Here is a 21,870-nt window from a genome sequence, read left to right on the forward strand (position 1 = left end):
GCACATGAATAAACTGAGTGATAGAATCACTTTTTGGCACAGCAGCCCCTGCACGTCCCCTACTGTTCATGGGCATATTGCATCTTACGTTCGTAATCGCTAATTTCTGAGTGCAGAACAATCGCTCCAAACGGATGCAGGATGTGATGCAGGATGTGGTGCAGGACACACAGAAGATTTATTAAAAGCAAGAATATTTCCAGCTCGACACGTTCAGGGCTGTTTGTCAGTGTGCCGTTTAAATTATGTTCTTACTCCATGTGTTTATCAGGTGTGTCTGAGACACACACATATATACACACACACACACGCACACACACACACCGAGACACACACACACACGCACACATACGTGCAGACACACACACAGACACACACACACACGCAGACACACACACAGACACACATACATGCAGACACACAGACACGCAGACACACACACACAGACACGCAGACACGCAGACACACAGACACAGACATACATACATGCAGACACACACACACGCAGACACACACACACAGACACGCAGACACGCAGACACACAGACACAGACACGCAGACACGCAGACACACAGACACAGACACGCAGACACGCAGACACGCAGACACAGACACAGACACAGACACACAGATACACACACACACGCAGAGACACACACACAGACACACACACACACGCACATGCACACACACACACACACACGCACACACACACACCGAGACACACACACACACACGCACACATACATTCAGACACACACACAGACACACACACACACGCAGACACACACACACAGACACACATACATGCAGACACACACACACACAGATACACACACACACACAGAGACACACACACAGACACACACACGCACACACACACACATGCAGACACACACAGACACACACACGCACATGCACACACACACACACACACACAGGCAGGAGAGACGCCTGTCCCCACAGATCATCACTTTCCTTTTACCTTCATCGTCGCAGAAGAAGCGGCGCTCTGCTTGTCGGGGAACACGTCAAAAGCTTCCATCATAAATTCACGAGATGATCGACTCTTCGTGATGAGGAAACGCTCTCGACAATCACACACGGGATCTGTGTGAAAGACACTTGTGTCTGTTCAGAAATGAGCTACCAGGTTCAGGTTGTGAGCCAACATGGTCTAAAGGTCCTAAAGGTTTCCGGAACAGTGGAAACGTCTCCATGTGGATCTGACATCTGGTGGCGTCGGATTCAAACAGCTTTATTTGTTGGAAGGTGCTGACAGGTGATGTCACGTTACTGGCAGGAGCATCAGACGCCTGCACGGCTTGTTCTGGAGTGCAGATACACATGATGCATTTCACTGTTTCTTCAGCCTTCAGCTGGTCTGAGATCAGCAGGTCTTCGAGCCTTGCTGGAGAGTTTTGGCGCTTGACTCGGATGAGGTGCAGGGGTTTCCGCAGGATGTTACAGGGGCCCCTGTGGGTCCAGGGATCAGGGACAGTGAACAGTCTACTGGCTCAACTGAATCCTGCTGATTACTATTAACTCTGCATTAACTGCACTAAATGGACCAAGCCGCCTTCTGGGAAAAGTCTTAATTTAATATTTCCCATTAAGGCCTCTGGTGGAGGTTTAAAGCTGCGATATGTAAAACACAGATCACATATTCAATCCCAAGGTAGCTGCTGCTGAATCATTAATGCTGAGATGCAGTGAGTTCGAGCTGAGGGTCGGACAAATCCCACTAGTGTGCCGCAGTCACTGAACCCTCTGAATACTGCATGTACACATTCTCATTTATTCAGGGAGGGCGCCATATTAGGTCTCTATTTATCTCTGTGCTGCCTTCACTTGTTCTCCCTCCTTTTGTGGCCCACACACTGTACGACGGCCAGTGCAGCGCCATAAAAAAGCACTTCTCACAGACAGATGTACAATATTTAGGATGGCAATTAAACTTTCTACTGCACAGGAAACTTTCATGGAACACTTTCTGCGTATTAATACTTTAAATCACCATCGTACCCACTCATCCCATCATCTCCTACTGTCATTAACCTTGTCTCATAAAGAGCTGGAGGAAGATGCAATATGACAAGGATACAATGAGGCGAGTCGGCATCATGATGGAGGAAAGCAGAATAAAACTCTTCTGGCGAGAGGCTGCAGCCAAACTTAATAAGCTCTGTTTAATATTAATATACATCCTGCAGTTCATTGTTGCCTACACAGCCACATTTAAAGAAAGAGACGTTCATTAAAAATATGATCCTTTAATCGATGCGTTCGATCTCTCTGTGCATTGGAGAGAAAACACTCTGGATGTTTTCACAGCCAGCAGTTTGTTCATGTGCCAGATCCCTCACAGCGTCTGCAGACTCTCTTCATGCACTGGCTGAGTTTTTATGCATATATAATGTGTAGAGTCCTCATCTGCCAACATAGTTAATGTACAGAAAGTGAAGTAAAGTAGAAATACCACAGTGTACAAATACTTTCCTGCATGCAAAAATGTAGCATTTCTGCATGAACGTGTCAAAGCAACTACACCTGTGTTATGTATCTTGTGATGACACAGGAAACATCAGTTGATTGGTCAGTGAGTGAGGAAGGAAGTCGGCGGATGTGACTAAACGCGACGTGAATAAAACTTAAACACACGAGCTCGTTAATGAGCATTTCTGCCTGCGTCAGGTTTTGATTGAGAGACAGTAAACACTTGAACTGTGCATGTAAATGAATATGTACATAAATATATCATTATATTGTTATTATTAATGTGTTCATCACTTTAATGCTCTTTAATGCTGCAGCTGCTAAAGATGAAGTTAAATCGTTAATACGTAATATGCTGCTGGGTAGCTTGAGGATCAATAAAGACTTTATTTTATTTGTTAGTTACATTTTGTGTGATTAATCTGAATCTCCACAGTCACTTTCAACAACAGCTGTCAGATGTTTGGCAAGGACAATGTTTCCCTCTGAACTGGAGTACGGAAGATATTGGAGTAAAGTTCAAGTAAATGTACTTAGTTACTTTGCTCCACCGCTCATGGGATTCTCTGTCTGACTGTAGACAGACGTCCTCTGTGCATCACTCAGTAGCCACTGTGGCTAACCAAAATGCTGCTTTAATGTCAGAATTAACCGTATCGGGTTGAATTCTGGGAACTTAGATCACAATCTTTCCCAGAAATTCTCCCCAAAATCTGTTGTTTTCCCCCAAAGCTCATTAAAGCTTCCACACAAGCCCAACACTGAAATGCAGTTATTACAGCATTCTGTCAGTCAGCAGGTCTGTTGGTCCACTTCGGTCCAGACTTAACAGTCCTTGATTCGATCAGATCCGCAGCTCGATCCTGAATCCGAGCTGTGGACTGCGGAGCTGCTTTCAGCAGATGGAGCGTGACGGTCACCTGAACATTACAGGTGAATACTGTGTTCACCTTCACGCCAGCTCACGGACACGTTCAGACCTGAAGCAGAGACCTGAAGCAGAATCAGATCACTCTCTGTGTGTTTCCAGCCTGCTTTCATGAATAATAACCAGCGTCTCAACACATATTTTCATTATTTTTCACATTTTTTGCTTTTCATGTGTCACTTTAGGCGCGAATGAAGAGTGACTTAACCACGTGTTTATTATTGTAACCATGACAACGGTGGTCAGCTGATTCCAACCTTTTCCTGCATGTCCAAAACTCACAAAATGCGGTTGGCTTTAAATGACCTGCAGACTGCTGACTTATATACACTTAAATGCATGATGCAATTATAAAACTCTCATTCATTCTTGGTATAATTATCATCTGCAGTGCTGTTCCTCAAATCAAAGCTCATCCATGCAGATGTTTCCAGGTGACATGACTTCCTGTCCAGCTTTTCACTTCTGAGTTAGCAAACCTTGTGTGTGTATTAACACATCTGTTTGGAGGACTCACACGACAGCAGCATGATGGCAGAGAGCTTTCAAAGCAGCCTCAGTGTTCTTGTAGTTATGTCATGGATCATACCTCATGAGGTCGCACTGCTCTTCCTCTGTGGTTGCAGGATGAAGTCAGGTAGCCCCTGCAGGCACACAGCACTCATTCTGTTCAGCATCAGGCTACATCTGGTTCGTAGAGCTTCAGTCCCTTTCTCAAACACATGACAATGAAATCGCTCGCTAGCTCGTCGTGACTTGTGATAGCATAGCATCCTGTTTAATATTGGCAAAGGAGAGCTGTGTGAGTGTTATGACAGTGAGCTTTTTTACCACCACTGACACAGATTATAATCAGCAACATAGAGAATTCAGCTTGATATTTCAGGTCAGGATGAGGAGGAGAACCTGGAAGGAAGTCCTGTCTTCAGTCAGGAGGTCAGGGTGTTAGCTGAGGTTCACACTGACAGGAGGTTTTCACATTCAGGGGCCATTTTTAGTCATGTTGGAGTATTTTTATATTAAAGTATCTAAACACTTCCTCTCCCACTGATCAATACACACACCAGCTGCAGCTGCCGGTGAAATGTTGTTAATTAAAGCTTATGTCCATCTCACGAGATTGTCCTCTCCTCAGGCTAGGAGCAGGGGCACAGAGGGGGAGGCGCTGCCTAAAGGCAGGGAATTAAACACCTTTGGATGTGTACTGATGTTTATCTGAGGCACACTGTCAATCGTTTATACGGGGGAGGACCGACACCACACACAACACCCTACCACTACACCTCTGCTGTAATATATGTGTCTGCATGAGGCCACTCTGGGTAATGTTGTGAGACTTTTGCTTTATTTATGAGGAACAACGCATTGATCATCCAAGTCATGTAAATGTGCCAGATTTAGCCAAAAGGCTGATTTTCACCTCAGCAGGTTGATGTTGTGCGTTTGCGCTGCAGCAAACGTTTGACTCACCCGACAGTTTGTTATAAATAACACAGACAAGCATCTCAGCAAATCTGTATCTGAGCTTCAGTCTGTTCAAGTGACTGATGCAGATCGTCCTTCATCTTCTGAGGGCTGTGAGCAGAAACCTGCTGGATTCTGAGAGTCGTCAAACCTGAACATGTCATCCTCAGACATCCACACACATGACTGGGCTTGGTGGAGATTTGTGTCTTCTGCAGAGCAGCGAGGAAAACTTTCAGGTATCACTTCACCTTCATCTGACAACAGGAAGCACCTTTTCCTGGAGTCTTCTCTGAGCTTCCTTCTAGCGATCAGGAAGGAGTTTTCTTGAATCATCAAACAGGTGAGTTGCATGAAGACCAGATTCTTCCCTCAGGGTGGAGCTGGAGTCTGGAAACATGAGCCTGAATCACTAATTTTACAGCTGCATTAATGTGGATGCTGGTTTTCCTGCTGTGGATGTTTCAGTTTGAGCTCATTTGAACTACTTTATATACTGTTGGCTGGTTTAATCTACAGCGATGCATCATATTTCTATAAGATCATCACATGTTTGTGGCGTGGCTGTCCTGTGAGAACCTCGTATCTCAGAAAAACAGCCTGTTTTCAGCTTTGTGATGATGCATTTTCCAGCTGATCCAAGAGGCTTTTTAAACAGTTTATTTAGCTGAAGAAGGAGGAGAATTTCCTCAAGACATGAAGAAAAACTTCATCCTTCAGTTTATCACAAACATTCAACATCAGCACATCTGGAGATACGAGCTTTTCACTGGACAGGAAAGAATCTGAAATGTAACTAGTAACTACAGCTGTCAGACAAATGCAATGTATGAGTAAAAAGTCCAATATTTACCTCTGAGATTTAGTGGAGTAGAAATATAAAGTAACTCTAGTACTCAAACAATATACACTTGATTAAATGTACTTAGTTACATTCCTCCATTCAGTCCAGAGTCCAAATGATCCTGAATCTTGATGATCAATCTGCCTCTTTTATCATCACAAACTGGACGTGACGTGCAAACTCGGGAATGTTGAAAGCTGCAGCAACTTTGAAACAATGTTGATCAATAATATCACAGATTTCGTTATTGATGGAAACTGTTGGCTGTGAGATGAAAAGTCAGTTTCCCTGAGAAAACGTCCTCCTTCGTGGGGTGTTTACGTGGCGGCGTCACAGGTCATCATCACCTCTCTTACTGGATGTGATGCTCATCTCACTTTAATCTTGTTCATTTCTTCCAAGTGAGATTAATGACATGGGAAAAGCAGATCAATATCCACGTTCCCCTGGGGAGGGAGATTAATGTGGGACGGGAGCCGCTTGAAAGGCAGTTAAGTAGAACACTTCCCCCCAAGGAGATCATTCACATCTTAATTAGCTGTTAATGGGACAGACAGTGATATGTGTGCATGAGCGTTTGAATGCGTGCATGTGTGATTCTGTCATAGATTGAAAATCCCTGTATGAACTCCCATGAGGGCCACAAAGAAGCTGCTGTCACTGAGAATCATTCATTAATGGTGGCTGCTGCACATCTCAACATTAAATGATGATAATATTAACGTTTTCGCCCTGCGTGGTCTGCAGGTAGATGCTCAGAGATCACTGAATAATGTGAATGCTGAGCGTCTCACGGCCATTCCTGTCATACTTTACTGATCAATAATCGCCGCAGTCGTCCATCACAGTCGTCCTCGGGTTTAGATCTCGGAGGGATTTTGGATCTTTGCTTAGTTTTCAGTCCTGGATTTGACCTGTTTTTGGATTTCTGATTCCTGCCTGCTCCCTGTTGGACTGCCTTCTCTGGCCTTGACCTTTGACCTGCCTCATCATCTCACAAACCTTTCATACCTGTAATTTTTGTAATGAAATCACTTGAGCTGCACACGCTCTGCCTCTGGAGTCTGAGTCCAGTTCCCAATGCTCCTTATTACCCTGCTTGCACAATCATGCCACTTCCTGTCACTTTAAAGCAGCACTCCAACCATTGAGTATAGTTCTGTATGGAGGAAATGGCCTCTATCTGGAGTCATAACTGGATCAAATGTGAACACACGGACATGATATTTGTATATGTAGACTCAGCGTGACTGAGAATATCACTATCTCTGATGTCCATCTTGAATAAACATCCTTACAGTGAAAACAGACAACTTTTCAACGCCCTCTAGTGTTTTCAGGTTATATTATTGTTGGTCCTGCTGCTGCAAGAAAGCCACATCAGAGCCAAGTGGCCGTCGCAGACGACCAATCCAAACGCTGATGGTGTCAGTATTCTGGAGCCATTAATCTTCATCTTCTCAGTTCACAGACTCTTGTGAACTGCATTTCCTGTTTTATTTTGTAGGAGCCTGCCTTAAGCCTGTCCCTGTCTGTGTTTTTTTTCCCAGTTCCACTTGTCATCTGTTCTCAATCATCCAATCAGGTCTCCAGTATTTAAAGCCCCTGTTTGCCAGATTGTCCTCCAGCAGAGTCGAGTCCAGCCTTTGTTGTCCCTCTTGTGTCTCACGACTGTTTTTGTCTCTGCCTCATGCTTTTGGTTTCGGTCCGGCTCACCTTCTGTTCTGCTTCCACCTCGAATTGGTTGATGATTATTTGGGTCCTTATATATCTGTTAAAGCAAATAAACGTGTTTATTTGTGATTCTTCAGTATCAAAGTCATCCATAATGACTCATAGCTAATAGCTAATGGAAACAGTATACTTCCTGTTCACATTCCAAAAAAGCGTAGGAACTTTAGCCCCAAAACTTTACATTGTGGAACAAGGGAGAGGGCTCAGTTGTGGAAAAGGGAGAGGGCTCAGTGCACAACATGGAACATTATTCCAAATATTTTCTTACTTCTGTCCCTCAAACAGAAGTAAAATCAGAGTTATAAAATCCATTAACTTTTCTTATTGGGCTCAGAACAGGGCCACCAACATGGTTCTTAAAGTCCTGGAACACTGGCGCTGTCCTCCATCCAATCTTGAAGACAGATTTGTGTTGAAAACCTGTGGACATGCAGACTCAAACAACGTGTTTCAGTCGTCCAGATTTTATCAAACTCCTGCTCTCGGCCCACAGAGGCCTGTTTTAACACCATATGTAACTTGTCCACATTTTCATGCACCAAGGTGTTATTTTTACTCTGCGATTCTAATTCTGTTCCAAATTCACCTGCGTAACATGTTACCAAACAGTTTTCTGCTTCCTGCGGAGAGGAAAGAGCTGCGGCGTACATTTCTGAAGTGCCCACTCAAAAATATACAGTATCCACCGTATTGTCAGAAATGTGAGTCATACGCTTACACAACATCCAGCCCTACAGAATCATTAGCGTGTGAATGTGGATGAAAGGGGACCGTCTTCCTGTCTCCTCTCTGCAGGCCCGAGCCAGTTGCTGCTGGGGCAGAGCAGCGAAAGCGAACAGATCGGCTGCAGAGAACGAGTGGGAGGACACTCCATTGTTTTCTAAAACATAGTTTGTCAGACTGCGTGAGTCAGCCGCGCCTGTCATGTAACGGTTAAAAAAAAAAAAAGCTTTGTTTTTTTCCTGCACTGAGGCAGCATTAAAGGTGATTAACACCAATTAAAGCTCTGGGGAGAGGATGAATGGCATCACACTTCTCTGTGATGGAGGGCAGCTGTTTAACCAGCTGGCCTATTTCTGCATTACTGAGACAATACACAGCGGGCCACTGTGGGTGAAAATAAAGTAGCTCTGCCGATATGAAAAAGAACACTGATTTGTAGTAATGATAAGAGCTTGGCGCCAGGTCCCCCCGCCGCCGGTGCATATCAATCTGTGTGAGAGTGCGTGTGTCCAGTTTTTACATTAATGCGAATCCTTCCAGTTTCCAGCATTTATTATGTGCTCCAGATATCCTGTGAGCAGCGAAATCACATTAAACCAGATCAGAGGGTTAATTGAGGATGACATCATAGCTTGTTAGAGCGCTGGACAGATGTAATAAGGTTGTCTGCTGATATTTTACACCACAACTTAATCCATGATTGTACCTCCGTGTCCACGTGTCCTCACCCCGAGCAGCTGCGCCTCTGAAAGTCAACCCTGATTACTTCCTTCGCCGCTGATCTGTACAATATGAACTGTGCAACAGAAACCCAGACCCCGGCAAATTGCCTTTATAAACTGCTGACATGCAAAGGCTAATATGTTTTGAGTATAATAATGTTTAGACGGTCGACCACTTGTTTGGTTCCTCGTTGAAATGTCTCAACAGCCACTGGATGGATTTCCATGAAATTTAATGCAAACATTCTCGGCGTCCTCACGACTGATCCTCTGACTGTTGATCACGTGACTAAAGCAGGTCAAACATTCATTGTCGCCAGAGGATGAATCCTAGTGATTTTGCTGATTTCCTGACTTTTCCTCTGACACAGTGGTTCTCAGTAGCCCGAGCTACTGCGGGGGGTCTCGTTTCCACAGTTACTGTCAATGATTGATAAAAAATTGTGGGGCGCAGGCATGAACTTTTTTTCTTTTTACTGCTAATGTAATGCAGATGTTAGCATGCTAACATGGTGAACTAACATGCCAAACATTACACCAGCTCTTAGTTTTGGTTGGAGAAAGATGGTGGTCTTGGTTAAATGTGGAAAAAGTCAACAGCGACTCCAAGCAGGAGGCAGGACAAATTTATTTCATATATATTCAACTGAAACCATCATCTGTCCTTCACATTAAACCTAACTGTCCTCTCTGCTGTCAAAATCCAGCCTTATGTACAGAGCAACTAGCACATCACCTGTGAACATGATGCAGGCTGCAGTTCAACCACAGCGTAATTGGGGAGACAAATAAGAAGTATCTGAATGTAATTTCTTGTCTCCAGCATTGGGAAGAGAGAGACTGTATGTGAGGACTCTTATAGTAATCACAGATAATTTCCTTTCCTCCCTTTAGGCAGAACAACAGCCTGAAACAAAGCGACTACCCCTCACTCCAGAGGAAATGAGGAGAACTTGATGAGCACTTTGATAGAATGAACTACAGATAGAAAATGGATGGATGGAAAAACCCTGCTATGCCAGCAGCACCTTGAAGCTCCTAAATTTGACGAGCATATTCAGGATTGTCCTGAATACATAGTCAGCGTAGGTGGCGCCAGAAGAAGGTCAACAGGTCACAATAAAAAAAGAGGACAGATCCTTTTGGCAAACATGAACATTTACAGCAAATGCGGCCTTGAGCTTCCATGATACCTTTACATGCACCACAGTGTGGAGGGGTGAAGGAAACCTTGACAGGACAATCACACAGCTACCTAAATGATTAGATATTCTCCTCTGGGGATCCTGCATATTTATACTGCCCTTCATGGCAATCTGAGCGGTCTTTGTGGATGCTCTGAATGAGAACGTGAGAGTGTGCTTGAAACGAAGCTCTCTTTCTTCATTCTAAGCACAACTGCTTCAGTAATGTTCATGTGAACAACACTGTGAGTGTCTTCAAGGAGAGACTGTCTGAAAGTGTCCTCCATTGTCCCCGTTTGAACAATTCATCTCGTCTCACTTCTCTGAACAGCGGCAGGCGTTTCACCCCGTGTGGCCGTTCACACGTCAGCGATAAACACTTCTGCGGTCAGACGTTTCAAGCGTTATCCGGCATTCAGGCCTCGCCAAGGCGACAAAAACCAAGAAATGAAGTAAAGTTAAAAACAGACGACATAGAATGCATAAAATCAAGTAAAATAGAACAATTTAAAATAAGTATAACACTGAATAAGTGTGAGGACCTTAAAATCAGTTGTGAATGTTACAGGAAGCCAGTGCAGAGCAGCTAAAACTGGATTAATGTGGTCTCTGCTCTTGGTTCTCGTTCACAGGACAAGAGGATGCTTTTTCTGTTAGACAAACTCTCATGTGACATTCTGAAGAAGGTTTATGAAAGAGGTCAGAGAATTAGAATAACTGAATAAACTGACGAGAATAAATCATATAAATCAAAGTGCTCATCTGGGTCCCAGCTGCCGTTTGAAGATTCACTGTGGGAATTGTTATTCAGTTTGCTAAATGAGCCTCCATCACTGAAGAGACCTTTAACACCGCCGACTGACCGGATGCCTCTCACAGGGCAGGAGGTAAAACTCGGATTACAAGTGAGATTCTTGTTGCGTTCTCTAAATGGAAGGTCAGAGACTTATTAGAGCATACAGATGTACTCGACTTTTGGCATCAACTCAGTGACATGCGTTGTTTCTTTTCTCTACAGCATTCATCATCATCGAATACCAATTTAGCTCCAAAGACCTTGCTTGCCTCCGTTTGCTTACTTACATTTTGGCCTTTTTCCGCTTTCCTGCGACCTCATTCATCATTTTTAACATCAGGTTTGTTCTTGTAGTTTACATTCAGCACGCACAGTTTTCCATGAGGTGAGCGTGTCGGCCGAGAGGGCTCAGTGCACTGCAGCTGGACAGAACAGACAAGACATGAACAAGTGAAAAACACATAATCAATATGACAAAACACGCAGCATTTAGAAAACACGAGCACTCCAAAACACACACAACACAACCTCATACAGAAATGCGCTGCAAATGCACACAATGACAATGGCGGGAAACTAAAATGTGCTTCTTATCTGAGACATGATGCATGTTTTACATTCTGTGTGAGTTACGTTTTCAGAGAATATCTCTGATGTTCATTTCTTATAAACATCCAGCAATCCTCTCACTGAGCATGCTCAGTAGAGTCCGTCTCCAGCCGAGCCGGTTGAGTCTGAGATCCTCTCTGGCCAAGCTGACTTCCTGTTGGCTCTTTGCACACATAAATAAGATAAAATAAATTAATCGTGCAGCTTTTCTGGACTTTCATAATGTTATTGGACCGAATGATTCAAATTCTGATGATAAAGAGTCATTTCTGGATTTTTGTGATGCTCAGTTATCTCAATTTTGTCTGATCCGGCCCACAGTGTCAGAAAACTCAGACTCAGTCCAAAGTCCTGTTTTTCTGTATCACTGTCTTCGTCCTGTCACAGGAAACTAATGAACCAGCCAGATGGGCTGGAAATCCACACAAAGCTGTAATCTAGGATTTCTCAGCTTTTTCGTCTGAGGTGATATCTCTGCTGTTATGATAGCAAGAGTCTCAGTGATTTATCTGACGACAGCAATGATCTGTGACTGGAGGTCTGAGCCACAGGTGCACAGATTCACACAGACTTCCTTCATGAGTGAATCTCCAATAACCACAAATCCAGTTATTAAATATGTTAAATATCCAACTACTTTTATGAATGAAGCCACATTGCAGCTGTTCATACTGCTGGTTGCAGCCTGTTCCTAACTACTATCAAACTAATGGCTTTTGTGTTGTCATGGTGATGGTTATATGCTGTTGTAGACACTGTACCGTATGCTCTTCATGCGTGGAATAACTGCATTTGCGAAGTGAATCTCCACGTCGTTACATTTTGACTCAGCATGGTTCACTGTTCTCTGGATGCCAGTCAAGGTGTCAGTTTGTAAGTGATTCCTCAGCATGTTCTTTAAAAAGCTCCTGTTTCGGCTCACAGTGCTCAGACTCAGATGCTGACAGTCGCCTCGCCGCCAAACCCTGCACGCCACACCGAGCCAACACATAGCCGAGTGTTGTGACTGAACCCCAGATTAATGAAAACAAATCTGCAGCAAACTCTAATGACAGCAACCTCAAACGTTTCTCAGATCATTATCGAGGCCATATATCAGCACAGCTTTAATTTACTCCCATATGAGCCAGAACACAAGAACATGATCTGAGTGTCAAACAGCAGTCAAGGTTAAGACCAAAGAACCGACAGAAGGTTAAAAAAAAGAAACCGGTCTTTGTATTCATCAGATGATGAAACATGAAGTGAGTGTGGACCCAGAGGAGGAGCTCGTTTCTCTTGGATTTTCTATTTATTACTTGCTGTAATATTTATACAAGCATTAAAACAGGCAACAACAACAGCTGGAATGAAAATAGATTAATTAAAAAAGCAAAATAAATGTGATGTCTTTCTGCTGTTCGTCTCTGTCTTCATTGCTCGGCTGCAGTGTTTTAGCTGGATGCAGCTTCCTGTCCAACAATTTGTTTCCTCTTTGGTTTGATATATGTGTGTGTGTGTGTGTGTGTGTGTGTGTGTGTGTGTGTGTGTGTGTGTGTGTGTGTGTGTATAATAAGCCTTTTGCCCTCTAATTAAAGAGCAGTCATAGCAGAGCTTTGCTTCAGCTTTGCTATCGAGGAATCTGACTAGAACTAAAACCTCCCTTCTCGTCTTTGTTAAGATTAGGCTGACATCAAAAAACACACAGTGAAGGTCAGAAATAGATCATTCTAATACTGAACGACTGTCAGTGTTTAACCTTGTTGTCATTATCAAGTCCAGAATATGACCATGCTGATGAATGGCTTCATTTACATGTTGTGTAAGTTCAAAGCTGTCCGGTGAATCCTCAAGCACCAATCAGGATGAATCTGTCATATCCAGTGATACCAAGTGCGATCAGCTCTGAGGTCAGTGTGCACAAAACAAACAGCTGCAGGTCATGTTTTGTCTGATTGACTGATAAAACATAATCTGGAGGACAAGCTTCATCAATCACTGACGTGAATGACAAGAGGACGGGCAGCTGAAGAATTAAAACATTATCGTTTCACCATCAGAGACGGACAGAAAGACATGTTCGATATCACGTTATGAAGCAGCTCAGCTGTTAAAACTTCAGCTCCAGCAGTGTATTCCAACATGTCAGCTGGACTGGACTCAGGCCAAAGGGCTCATAAGCAAAGGCTTCCCTGAGTGCCTCCATGCTTATAATAAACCAGGAGAAAAGGCCAGGCATGCCCCTTCACCACTGAAAATGTCCTGATATTTATCATGGATTTCAATTTGCATGAGACATCTATAACCTGAGGCCATTTTTATTGGGCATTTTACAGCAGATTGAAGAATCTTTACTGGTCCACCAGCAACAGTCTGCAGCAAAGACTGTCAGGTTTTCTGACATGGCCCATTTGGACGGCATTAAAAAAAAATGGAGATGGTCTGTAAAACCTCCCCCTGCACAACCTGTCTAGTCCCAACATGGCCCAACTGTCTCAACGAACTCCCTCATCTACTGTTAGTCCGTCCAGTTCAGTCTCTGCTTGTGTTTATATGGGAAAATCAGTCAGCGTCAAGAAGTAAAGGTTAACTGGGAGGGATTTGATAGGTCTGGTAGGTCTCACACTTATCAGCCATCTCATCCACTGTGTTGCAATCCTAATGTGTCATCTTCAACAAGTCTTTTCTTTTAATGAATCCAGACGGTGCAAGCGTTTTGCTTACTCTTTATTTTGTCTTTATGGCGTTTGGGAGGCTGAGTATTAGTCAGAATCTCTATATGCAGGAGCTGTGCGCATGCAGTGGTGGAAGGACGACATTATTATATTGTAACTGGCTCTTTTATCCAAATTCATTTACAATGAGGGCATTTAACAAGCTGGATACAACCCATAAATTGCAGTACAGTTAATTTAGTTTTATTGTTATTGTTATATTCCCAATGTAGGGGTCAGGTCCCTCCAAAGGGTCACCAGAAAAAACTACATATCTGAATATAAATATAAAGTTGTTCAAATGAGCTTGAACATTAACAGAAGTAAAAAGCAACAAACACATTAATGCAGCAGTAAAATTAATCAATATTTAATTATTACTGTTGTTATTATTAATTCAGGAAGTCAATACTTCCTCCACCACTGCCATTAGATGACTGGGGAGCCCCACAAAATTACATCTTGTGCAAACAAGACAACAAAATCTTGCACAATAGTTGAATATGATGTTTTTATTGCCTATGTCATCTGTTTTGTCTTATTCTCTATTTTATTTTATTTGTTTTTTTTCGTTACATTTTATCATACATGACTGTAAGAACTTGGAACTTCTCATTCTACTCACTCATGTGTGCACTGCACTGGAACATGTGAACATAAAAACTATTTTGAAACTTGCACCAATGAGAAAGCGAGAGAGAGAGATGTTTTTAAATTAAAAATATGTTTTTAAACATTTAAAAGTGCCTTTAAAATCATAGATTTGGAGTCTGTTATCTTCATGTTTAATATAATTATTTTTGTTTTATATTTCGTCTTTACGTGTATTTTCATCTAAAATTTAGCAGAAAAGTTTTTGTGAACAGGAAGGGGAACAAAACCGGAAGCACGTGTCACTGACGTCAGTGTTGGAAAACAAAAACAAATCGAATTGCAACATCTCGGTCGTTGTTTTTCTTTCTGTTCGTCGTGTTTCCTGCTTTGGAAGCCGTTGTATCGTCTCGACTCTGCGTGTTCATGGTGAGACTTTGCACATTTTAAAATGTCCAAGTAAAAACGGGACAACAGCCGCGTTCACGCCGCTTTTATCTGATGCTAATGTGTGCTAGCTAACCGTAGCTAACGTAACAACAGTGTTGCTCAACTGTCAGCTGAAGACGTTCAGAGGAAAATGAAGTTTGAGGCCGCGAGCAGGTGAACGTGTTTTTATTCTCCTCTGTCACAGGTAGTCCTCTGGGTCCATCTGAAGCTGTAGTCTACCGGTAACATCGCGGTAACGGTAGTTAGCTGCCATGGCTCAGCAGAGAGGAGTCAACAGCCTGCAGTTCAACCAGGACCAGAGTGAGCTGATACCTAACAACTGACCACAGCTGCCTTCTGCCTGCAGGAACAGGACGTACACATGTTTTAATCTTGTCTTCTTGCATGTTTTACAGGCTGTTTCTGCTGTGCTATGGAGACAGGGGTCAGGATTTACAACGTTGAGCCCCTGATGGAGAAAGGTCACCTGGGTTAGTGGATTAAGCTGCCTTGCATTCAGATTTTTCTTGCATTTGTGGTAAATGCTAATTAAAATCCCATTATCACAGGTTTTTGTGTCTGTATGGGAGGTGGGATGAAGTCAGTATTACCTGAGCTGGTCAGTGATCATAATAATGAACCGCACTTTGTAAAATTCATCACAGACTGCTTTTTATAAGAGCAAAGATCTCTGAAATTTACAATAAAACATCAAAATGAGGATAAATGCTGTGGAGAAAAGTTCTAAAAAAAATCTGTACCAGATGCATGGACTGTATGAAGACTAGCGCCACTAGCACACAGTGCCAAGACCACATTTCTGTCGGCTGCTTCAGAATAAAGGTCTCTCATTTGTTTGACAAAGGAAAGCTTTTAAAAGTGGCACTCCACCAACTTCACCAAGCTCAGTTTACTACTGTGAGAAGGACTCAGTCCATGATTAGTCACACGTCAGTCTGTGTGTGGAGACCACAATTTAATAGCTGAAAATCTATGTGACAAAGTGGTGGAGGGTTGTTGTTTGACTGATACGGGTGTTTACCAGGCAGGGAAAGTCTAACATCACCCATCAGCTGTGTTTGATGTGTGTGTGTGTGTGTTTCCAGACCACGAGCAGGTAGGCAGCGTGGCCCTCTGCTCCATGCTGCATCGATCCAACCTGCTGGCCGTCGTTGGAGGAGGAGTCAACCCAAAGTTCTCAGAAATCTCTGGTGATTTTGATAAAGTCTCGTAATTTATTAGAGGAAGGAGTCTGAATACTCTGAACAGTCACCTCTCACACATATGTTAACAGAAGTTATTGTCATCTCTCCTCCTCCCATACTGACTTCATAGTGTGACTTCACTGTGAAACACTTTTTAATTATTTTTGTTTATTGTACAAACATGACTGAAAACAAATAAAGATATTTGAAACTAGAATAGAATAAAACAATAAAATAGAACAAAGTATATATAAGAAGCACTGAGGGAAGAAATACAATGAAAACTAAATTATATTTATGCAGTAGATATACAGCTGCATGTATACATACTGTATATACCCGGGTGTAGCAGTACATGGAAGTTACAGTTCAGTGTGAGTTTGAAACACCAGGAAAAAATACAACTGCATAATGACATTTACTTCATTTGATCAGACAGTGGTGCACCTGTCAAAGGCAGAAAAAATCCTCCTTCTGGAGACTCAGGAAACATTTTGGCCACTGGCAACTTTGCACACCAATCAGGGTGTTGTGCTAACGGCAGCTCATGTTGCTAACGGCATGCGGCTAAAAGCTTCCGGGATGAACTTGCACTTGTGAACTTGGGATCCGCATTACATGCATCAATCCACACACCATGTTGTCTGTGTGAGGCTGCGTGTACTGGACCGTGACCCCCGTACTGTGATGGTTCAGCCTGAATACACAAACCACACACATACATATACGTCATAGTACAAAAAACTTGCCAAAAGTTACCGAATGTACAGACAAAAAAAAGCCATCCAGGAAGCTTTATTACTTCAACCTGGTTTTGATCTCCTGTTTTTGTAAAACAAACTAATATTTAAATGACATATTTTTTATTGTATTATTTTAATATATTAAACTGTTTCACTGCAGTGCTGATCTGGGATGACGCTCGGGAGTCACGAGACCCCAAAGACAAGCTGGTGCTGGAGTTCACCTTCACCAAACCTGTTTTAGCTGTTCGCATGAGGCATGACAAGTGAGTTCATTGTAGTTTGTTCCTGTGCAGCTGCATGAAAAACAAACCATGTAAGAACAACAAGTATAATTGTTGTCTTTTTTTCAGGATCATCATCGTATTAAAGAACAGGATCTATGTGTACAGTTTTCCAGACAACCCAGTCAAACTTTTTGAGTTTGACACCAGAGATAATCCCAAAGGTAAACAGTCCTTCTCGTGTTCCATTGGTCTTTCTTCAATCACGGCTTTCTGATCAGCAGTTTAATTAACTGAACTCTTTCTTTCTTCCAGGTCTGTGTGATTTATGTCCGAGTCTGGAGAAACAGCTGCTGGTCTTTCCAGGTCATAAATGTGGCAGCTTGCAGCTGGTTGTAAGTTACAAACACACAGAAACACAAAGCTCAAACATAACAAGCTTAGACATACCAGCCGTCCAAACTGAAGGTTGTGTAAAACCTATTGTTTTCTTCAGGACTTGTCCAACACCAAACCAGGCACATCATCCGCCCCCTTTACCATCAACGCCCACCAAAGCGAGATCGCCTGTGTGGCGCTGAACCAGCCCGGCAGCGTGGCGGCTTCAGCCTCTCGCAAAGGAACGCTCATCCGCCTGTTTGACACGACCACCAGAGACAAGCTGGTGGAGCTGCGCCGAGGAACCGACCCTGCCACCCTCTACTGGTACACACTAGAGTAGTGATGGAAAGCGTGTGTCAGGTGGTCAAACAGCGTCTGAAGCGCCTTCTCTGAGCTCTGTCTTTCCAACCTGACAATCTATCACGTTCACTTTGCAGTGATTGGTCAGGTGACTGGAGGTGTGAAAGTCAGTGGGAATTGTTAGTTTTGCAAATACATAATCGTAAACTGCACAAATACAAATGAACCTGCTGATGGCGTGAGGTGGAAAGTCAGAGGATCAGCAGAGTCGTCACGGTTCACCGTGACAGAAACATGAAAGTCTGAACCACATCTCAGCACAATCATCCAGCAGTTGTTGAGATGTTTGTGGACAGACTGACCTAAATCGCCGTCCCCGTCACGATGCTGGTGTGGCTGAAAAGGTCAGCATCCACACAGCGGAGGCGGAGAGGTCCTGACATTTGTCTCGAGTCAAGCTCCAAAAATGCTGCGTTTTCCGTAATGTTACTCAGCATCTTCTGTGAGACGTTCTCTGTCTGGTAAACACCCACAGCTTCCAGACTACACACCTCCGGTCTGTAACTGATGACATCAGCAGGATTACTATCAGGAGGGGTTACACAACTGTTTTCACAGACTGAGGAGTGCTTTAAAAATACAAAGTGTTACCTTTAAAATGGTGCTAGTCTTTGGTAAAAGTGGCCTCCACAGCGCTGAAAGACAGCGTTTGTGTTTGTGTCGCAGTTTAGTCTCACAGTCCGTCTGTCCTCGTCTGCTTCGTTTGTTCTTTCCAGCATCAACTTCAGCCACGACTCGTCGTTCCTGTGCGCCTCCAGTGACAAAGGCACCGTTCACATCTTTGCACTCAAAGACACCAAGCTGAACCGCCGCTCCGCGTAAGGCCGACCTCTGACTTCCAGACGCGTTTCCTTTGCCTCCAAGAGTTTTATCGCTTCACGTTTTTTCCTCTGCCTCCGCAGGCTGGCTCGTGTTGGGAAGGTGGGCCCTGTGATTGGTCAGTATGTGGACAGCCAGTGGTCATTGGCCAGCTTCACTGTGCCCGCTGAGTGTGCCTGCATCTGCGCTTTTGGAAAGAACACATCCAAGAACGTCAACTCTGTCATCGGTGAGCAAACACGTGAAAATACACAGAATGTATTTGTGCTGATGGAATCAGAGCAGTTGGAACATATATACTGAATTACTCAGGTGAACTAGTTTAAAACAGGTAACTGCACCCCCTCGATGCTGTTTACAGGCGGTTTATGATCAACTGGCCTTCATTTGTCTGAGTGGAGGAACAAAGCTTCAGTCACATTAAACTTAAATCTCTCATCATGTCGTCTACAGTTGAAAAATGATGAAATCTTTGATTTTGATCATCCACACGTCAGATGGCAGCGTTCACTCGGTGCCTGTCTGCCAACAGACAGAGCTGTTTGACATGAGCTCCAGAATGTGTTATTCACATTGTCGTATCATTGGACTCAGTGTTGCTTGAAAACAGAAAGATGTTATTGAACTTCTGTCCCCTCCTGCAGCCATATGTGTGGACGGGACCTTCCATAAGTACGTGTTCACCCCCGATGGAAACTGCAACCGAGAAGCCTTCGATGTGTATCTGGATATATGTGACGATGACGACTTCTGAGGCCACTTTGGAAACATTACTGGAAGGGAAAAGATGTGAGGACAATTAGGAAACATGAGGAGGACAATGATGGCGAGTGAAAATGACTGGAGTTAATGATTATTGTCCTGTTGTGGAGACAGATGGGAAACTGGCCTGAAACAGAGAATCAGAGATGTGTGGAGGAATAGACTTTCTGCTGGGTCCTGGTTTATAAAGTCCTTTGTGGTCGTGATCAGTTGTATCTACAGTATGTAGCAGTGTGAATATAAACACAGTTTTCTATTGGTCTGTAACCTTGGTGAGTCTGACTGTGTAAAAAAAAAAAACCTTACATGACAAAAACACATAACCTTGGAAGCTGAGTGATTTGCTGTAGTTATGAGAGGTTACTAGTTTAAGTCAAACTGAAATTAAAATTCATTTTTGCTAAGAAATCAGAGTTTCCATCCCTGGTGTTTGTTTTGACTTGTTTACTTATGTGGTCAAAATATGAATTACCAAAAAAAGGAAATGTAGTTTATCTTATTCAGTGAAGGGGGTCCAGGGGGCACATTTATGGAGCTAAGCAGGGCCATTATTATCATTATCAATTTATCTGCTGATTATTTTCTGGATTTATCGGTCAGTTGTTTGGTCTATGAAGTGTCAGAAAATGTCGATCAGTGTTTTCCAAAGCTCAAGATGACGTCCTCAAACGTCTTGTTTTGTCCACAACACAATGATCCAGTTTCCTGTCATAAAGAACCCAGAAAATATTCACATTTATGAGCCAAAAGTCTGCGAATTTTGACTTTTGTCTTTAAAAAAAAATCCCTGAAACTGATTAATTAAGTGTCAAAATAGTTGCAGATTAATTTAATAGTTGACAACTGATCAGTTCATTGTTTCAAGTCTGTAGCTAAGAGAAAACAACAGTGTATTGAATCACTTCTGGAGTTCATGTAGATACATGACAAGTGGAAGTTAGAAGTTAGAAGCTCATCTGCCAAGTTTGATCAGCTTCCCTGACTCTCCACCTGTCATCACTTCTTAAGCTCAGTTATTTACATGTGTGAAATTGACGATATGCCACATAACGTCGGCCTATGTGCACGACTGTTTCTTGGCGTCTCTGCTGGTTGCCTGGCAACTGCTTAGAGCCGAGAAGTAACTCGGCATGTAATCCGCTATCAAACGTCAAATCGTTGTTTATACATTTAGTTTTCTGTACGACTGAACGTGATATGTTAATTAGCAAGCTTTAGAGATGCTGGGAGGTGGATTTTGTTTTTGAGACAGAGTCAGGCAAGCTGTTTGCCCCTGTTTACAGTCTTGATGCTAAGCTAAGCTAAGTAGCTGCTGGCTGTTGCATTATATTTAATGGAGTGGATGATACAAGAGTGGTTTAGATTAATAAAAGAAATCAGGAGGTCGTCAGTAGCAGTCTTGTTGAGGTAGATGATAGAAGACGGTGTCGTCAGCATAGAAATGAGCATTACAAAGCTCTGTTAAAGGTGAATAGAATGTATAGATTAAATAGCACGAGGTCTATTGTTGATTATCTGAACCTTTAAGTCTGAACTCTAACTGACGGATCTGGCTTGAACCAGCTGTGAACCATTAAAGGAAAGCAGCTCATGTAACAAAATGTGATTGGCTGTATGAGAAGCCTTGAATAGGTATCAAAGGTGCAGCACAATGTGTTTTTCCTGTTGTCACACTGTTGTAAAGTCAGACTGCTGCAGCTGAAAGATGTGATTTTCCTCCTGAAACATTTGTAGAAACAAACCAAAAAAAAAAAAAAAAAGCCAGTGCAGTGATGATTTTGTTGCTGCCAGCTGGAGAGATTAGTGTGACTGGAGGTGAGCGTTTGCTAAACCCCGCCCACCTCGCTGTCACCTCCTGGATGAGCCAGACAGGTTTGTGTTTTCACACAGTTTAACTTAAATAACCTAAATCAGTTCAATAATTAAAAAGTAGTAAAAGCAATCAGCATTCATTATGTCTTTAGTGTGATAAACTTCTGTTTTAAACCGAGTGACTGTCTGGAACTGCACCGTTAAATATTTATTAACATCCATGTTGGGAGCATCTGTCACCATGGTGATCTAGTGTAAAGTACATTTGAGGTACTTGTACTTTTCTCCACTACATCTCTGACAGAAATATTGTCTTTTTCAACACATTTCTCGCTATTTTCACAATGTTT

General features: G+C 42.9%; 1 protein-coding gene across 1 annotated transcript; it reads left to right on the top strand.

The window, feature by feature from the left end:
• Positions 1-15,085: 15,085 nt before the first annotated feature.
• wdr45 (WD repeat domain 45) lies at positions 15,086-20,116 on the top strand. Its single transcript, XM_041960175.1, has 11 exons — positions 15,086-15,214; positions 15,420-15,535; positions 15,631-15,705; positions 16,321-16,425; positions 17,323-17,428; positions 17,516-17,610; positions 17,702-17,781; positions 17,883-18,091; positions 18,844-18,945; positions 19,030-19,175; positions 19,591-20,116. The coding sequence occupies exons 2-11, from the start codon at positions 15,487-15,489 to the stop codon at positions 19,698-19,700; spliced, it is 1,077 nt and encodes a 358-aa protein (XP_041816109.1). The 5' UTR covers positions 15,086-15,214; positions 15,420-15,486; the 3' UTR covers positions 19,701-20,116.
• The last annotated feature ends 1,754 nt before the right edge of the window (positions 20,117-21,870 follow it).

Source organism: Chelmon rostratus, chromosome 19, assembly GCF_017976325.1.
Source record: "Chelmon rostratus isolate fCheRos1 chromosome 19, fCheRos1.pri, whole genome shotgun sequence".
NCBI classification, from domain to species: domain Eukaryota; kingdom Metazoa; phylum Chordata; class Actinopteri; order Chaetodontiformes; family Chaetodontidae; genus Chelmon; species Chelmon rostratus.

Bases quoted from the DNA above. Each gene is read 5' to 3' on its own strand.
- wdr45 (XM_041960175.1), top strand. From the start codon at position 15,487: ATGGCTCAGCAGAGAGGAGTCAACAGCCTGCAGTTCAACCAGGACCAG. The intron at 15,536-15,630 runs GTGAGCTGATAC...CATGTTTTACAG, and splicing joins GCAGTTCAACCAGGACCAGA to GCTGTTTCTGCTGTGCTATG. The intron at 15,706-16,320 runs GTTAGTGGATTA...GTGTGTTTCCAG, and splicing joins GATGGAGAAAGGTCACCTGG to ACCACGAGCAGGTAGGCAGC.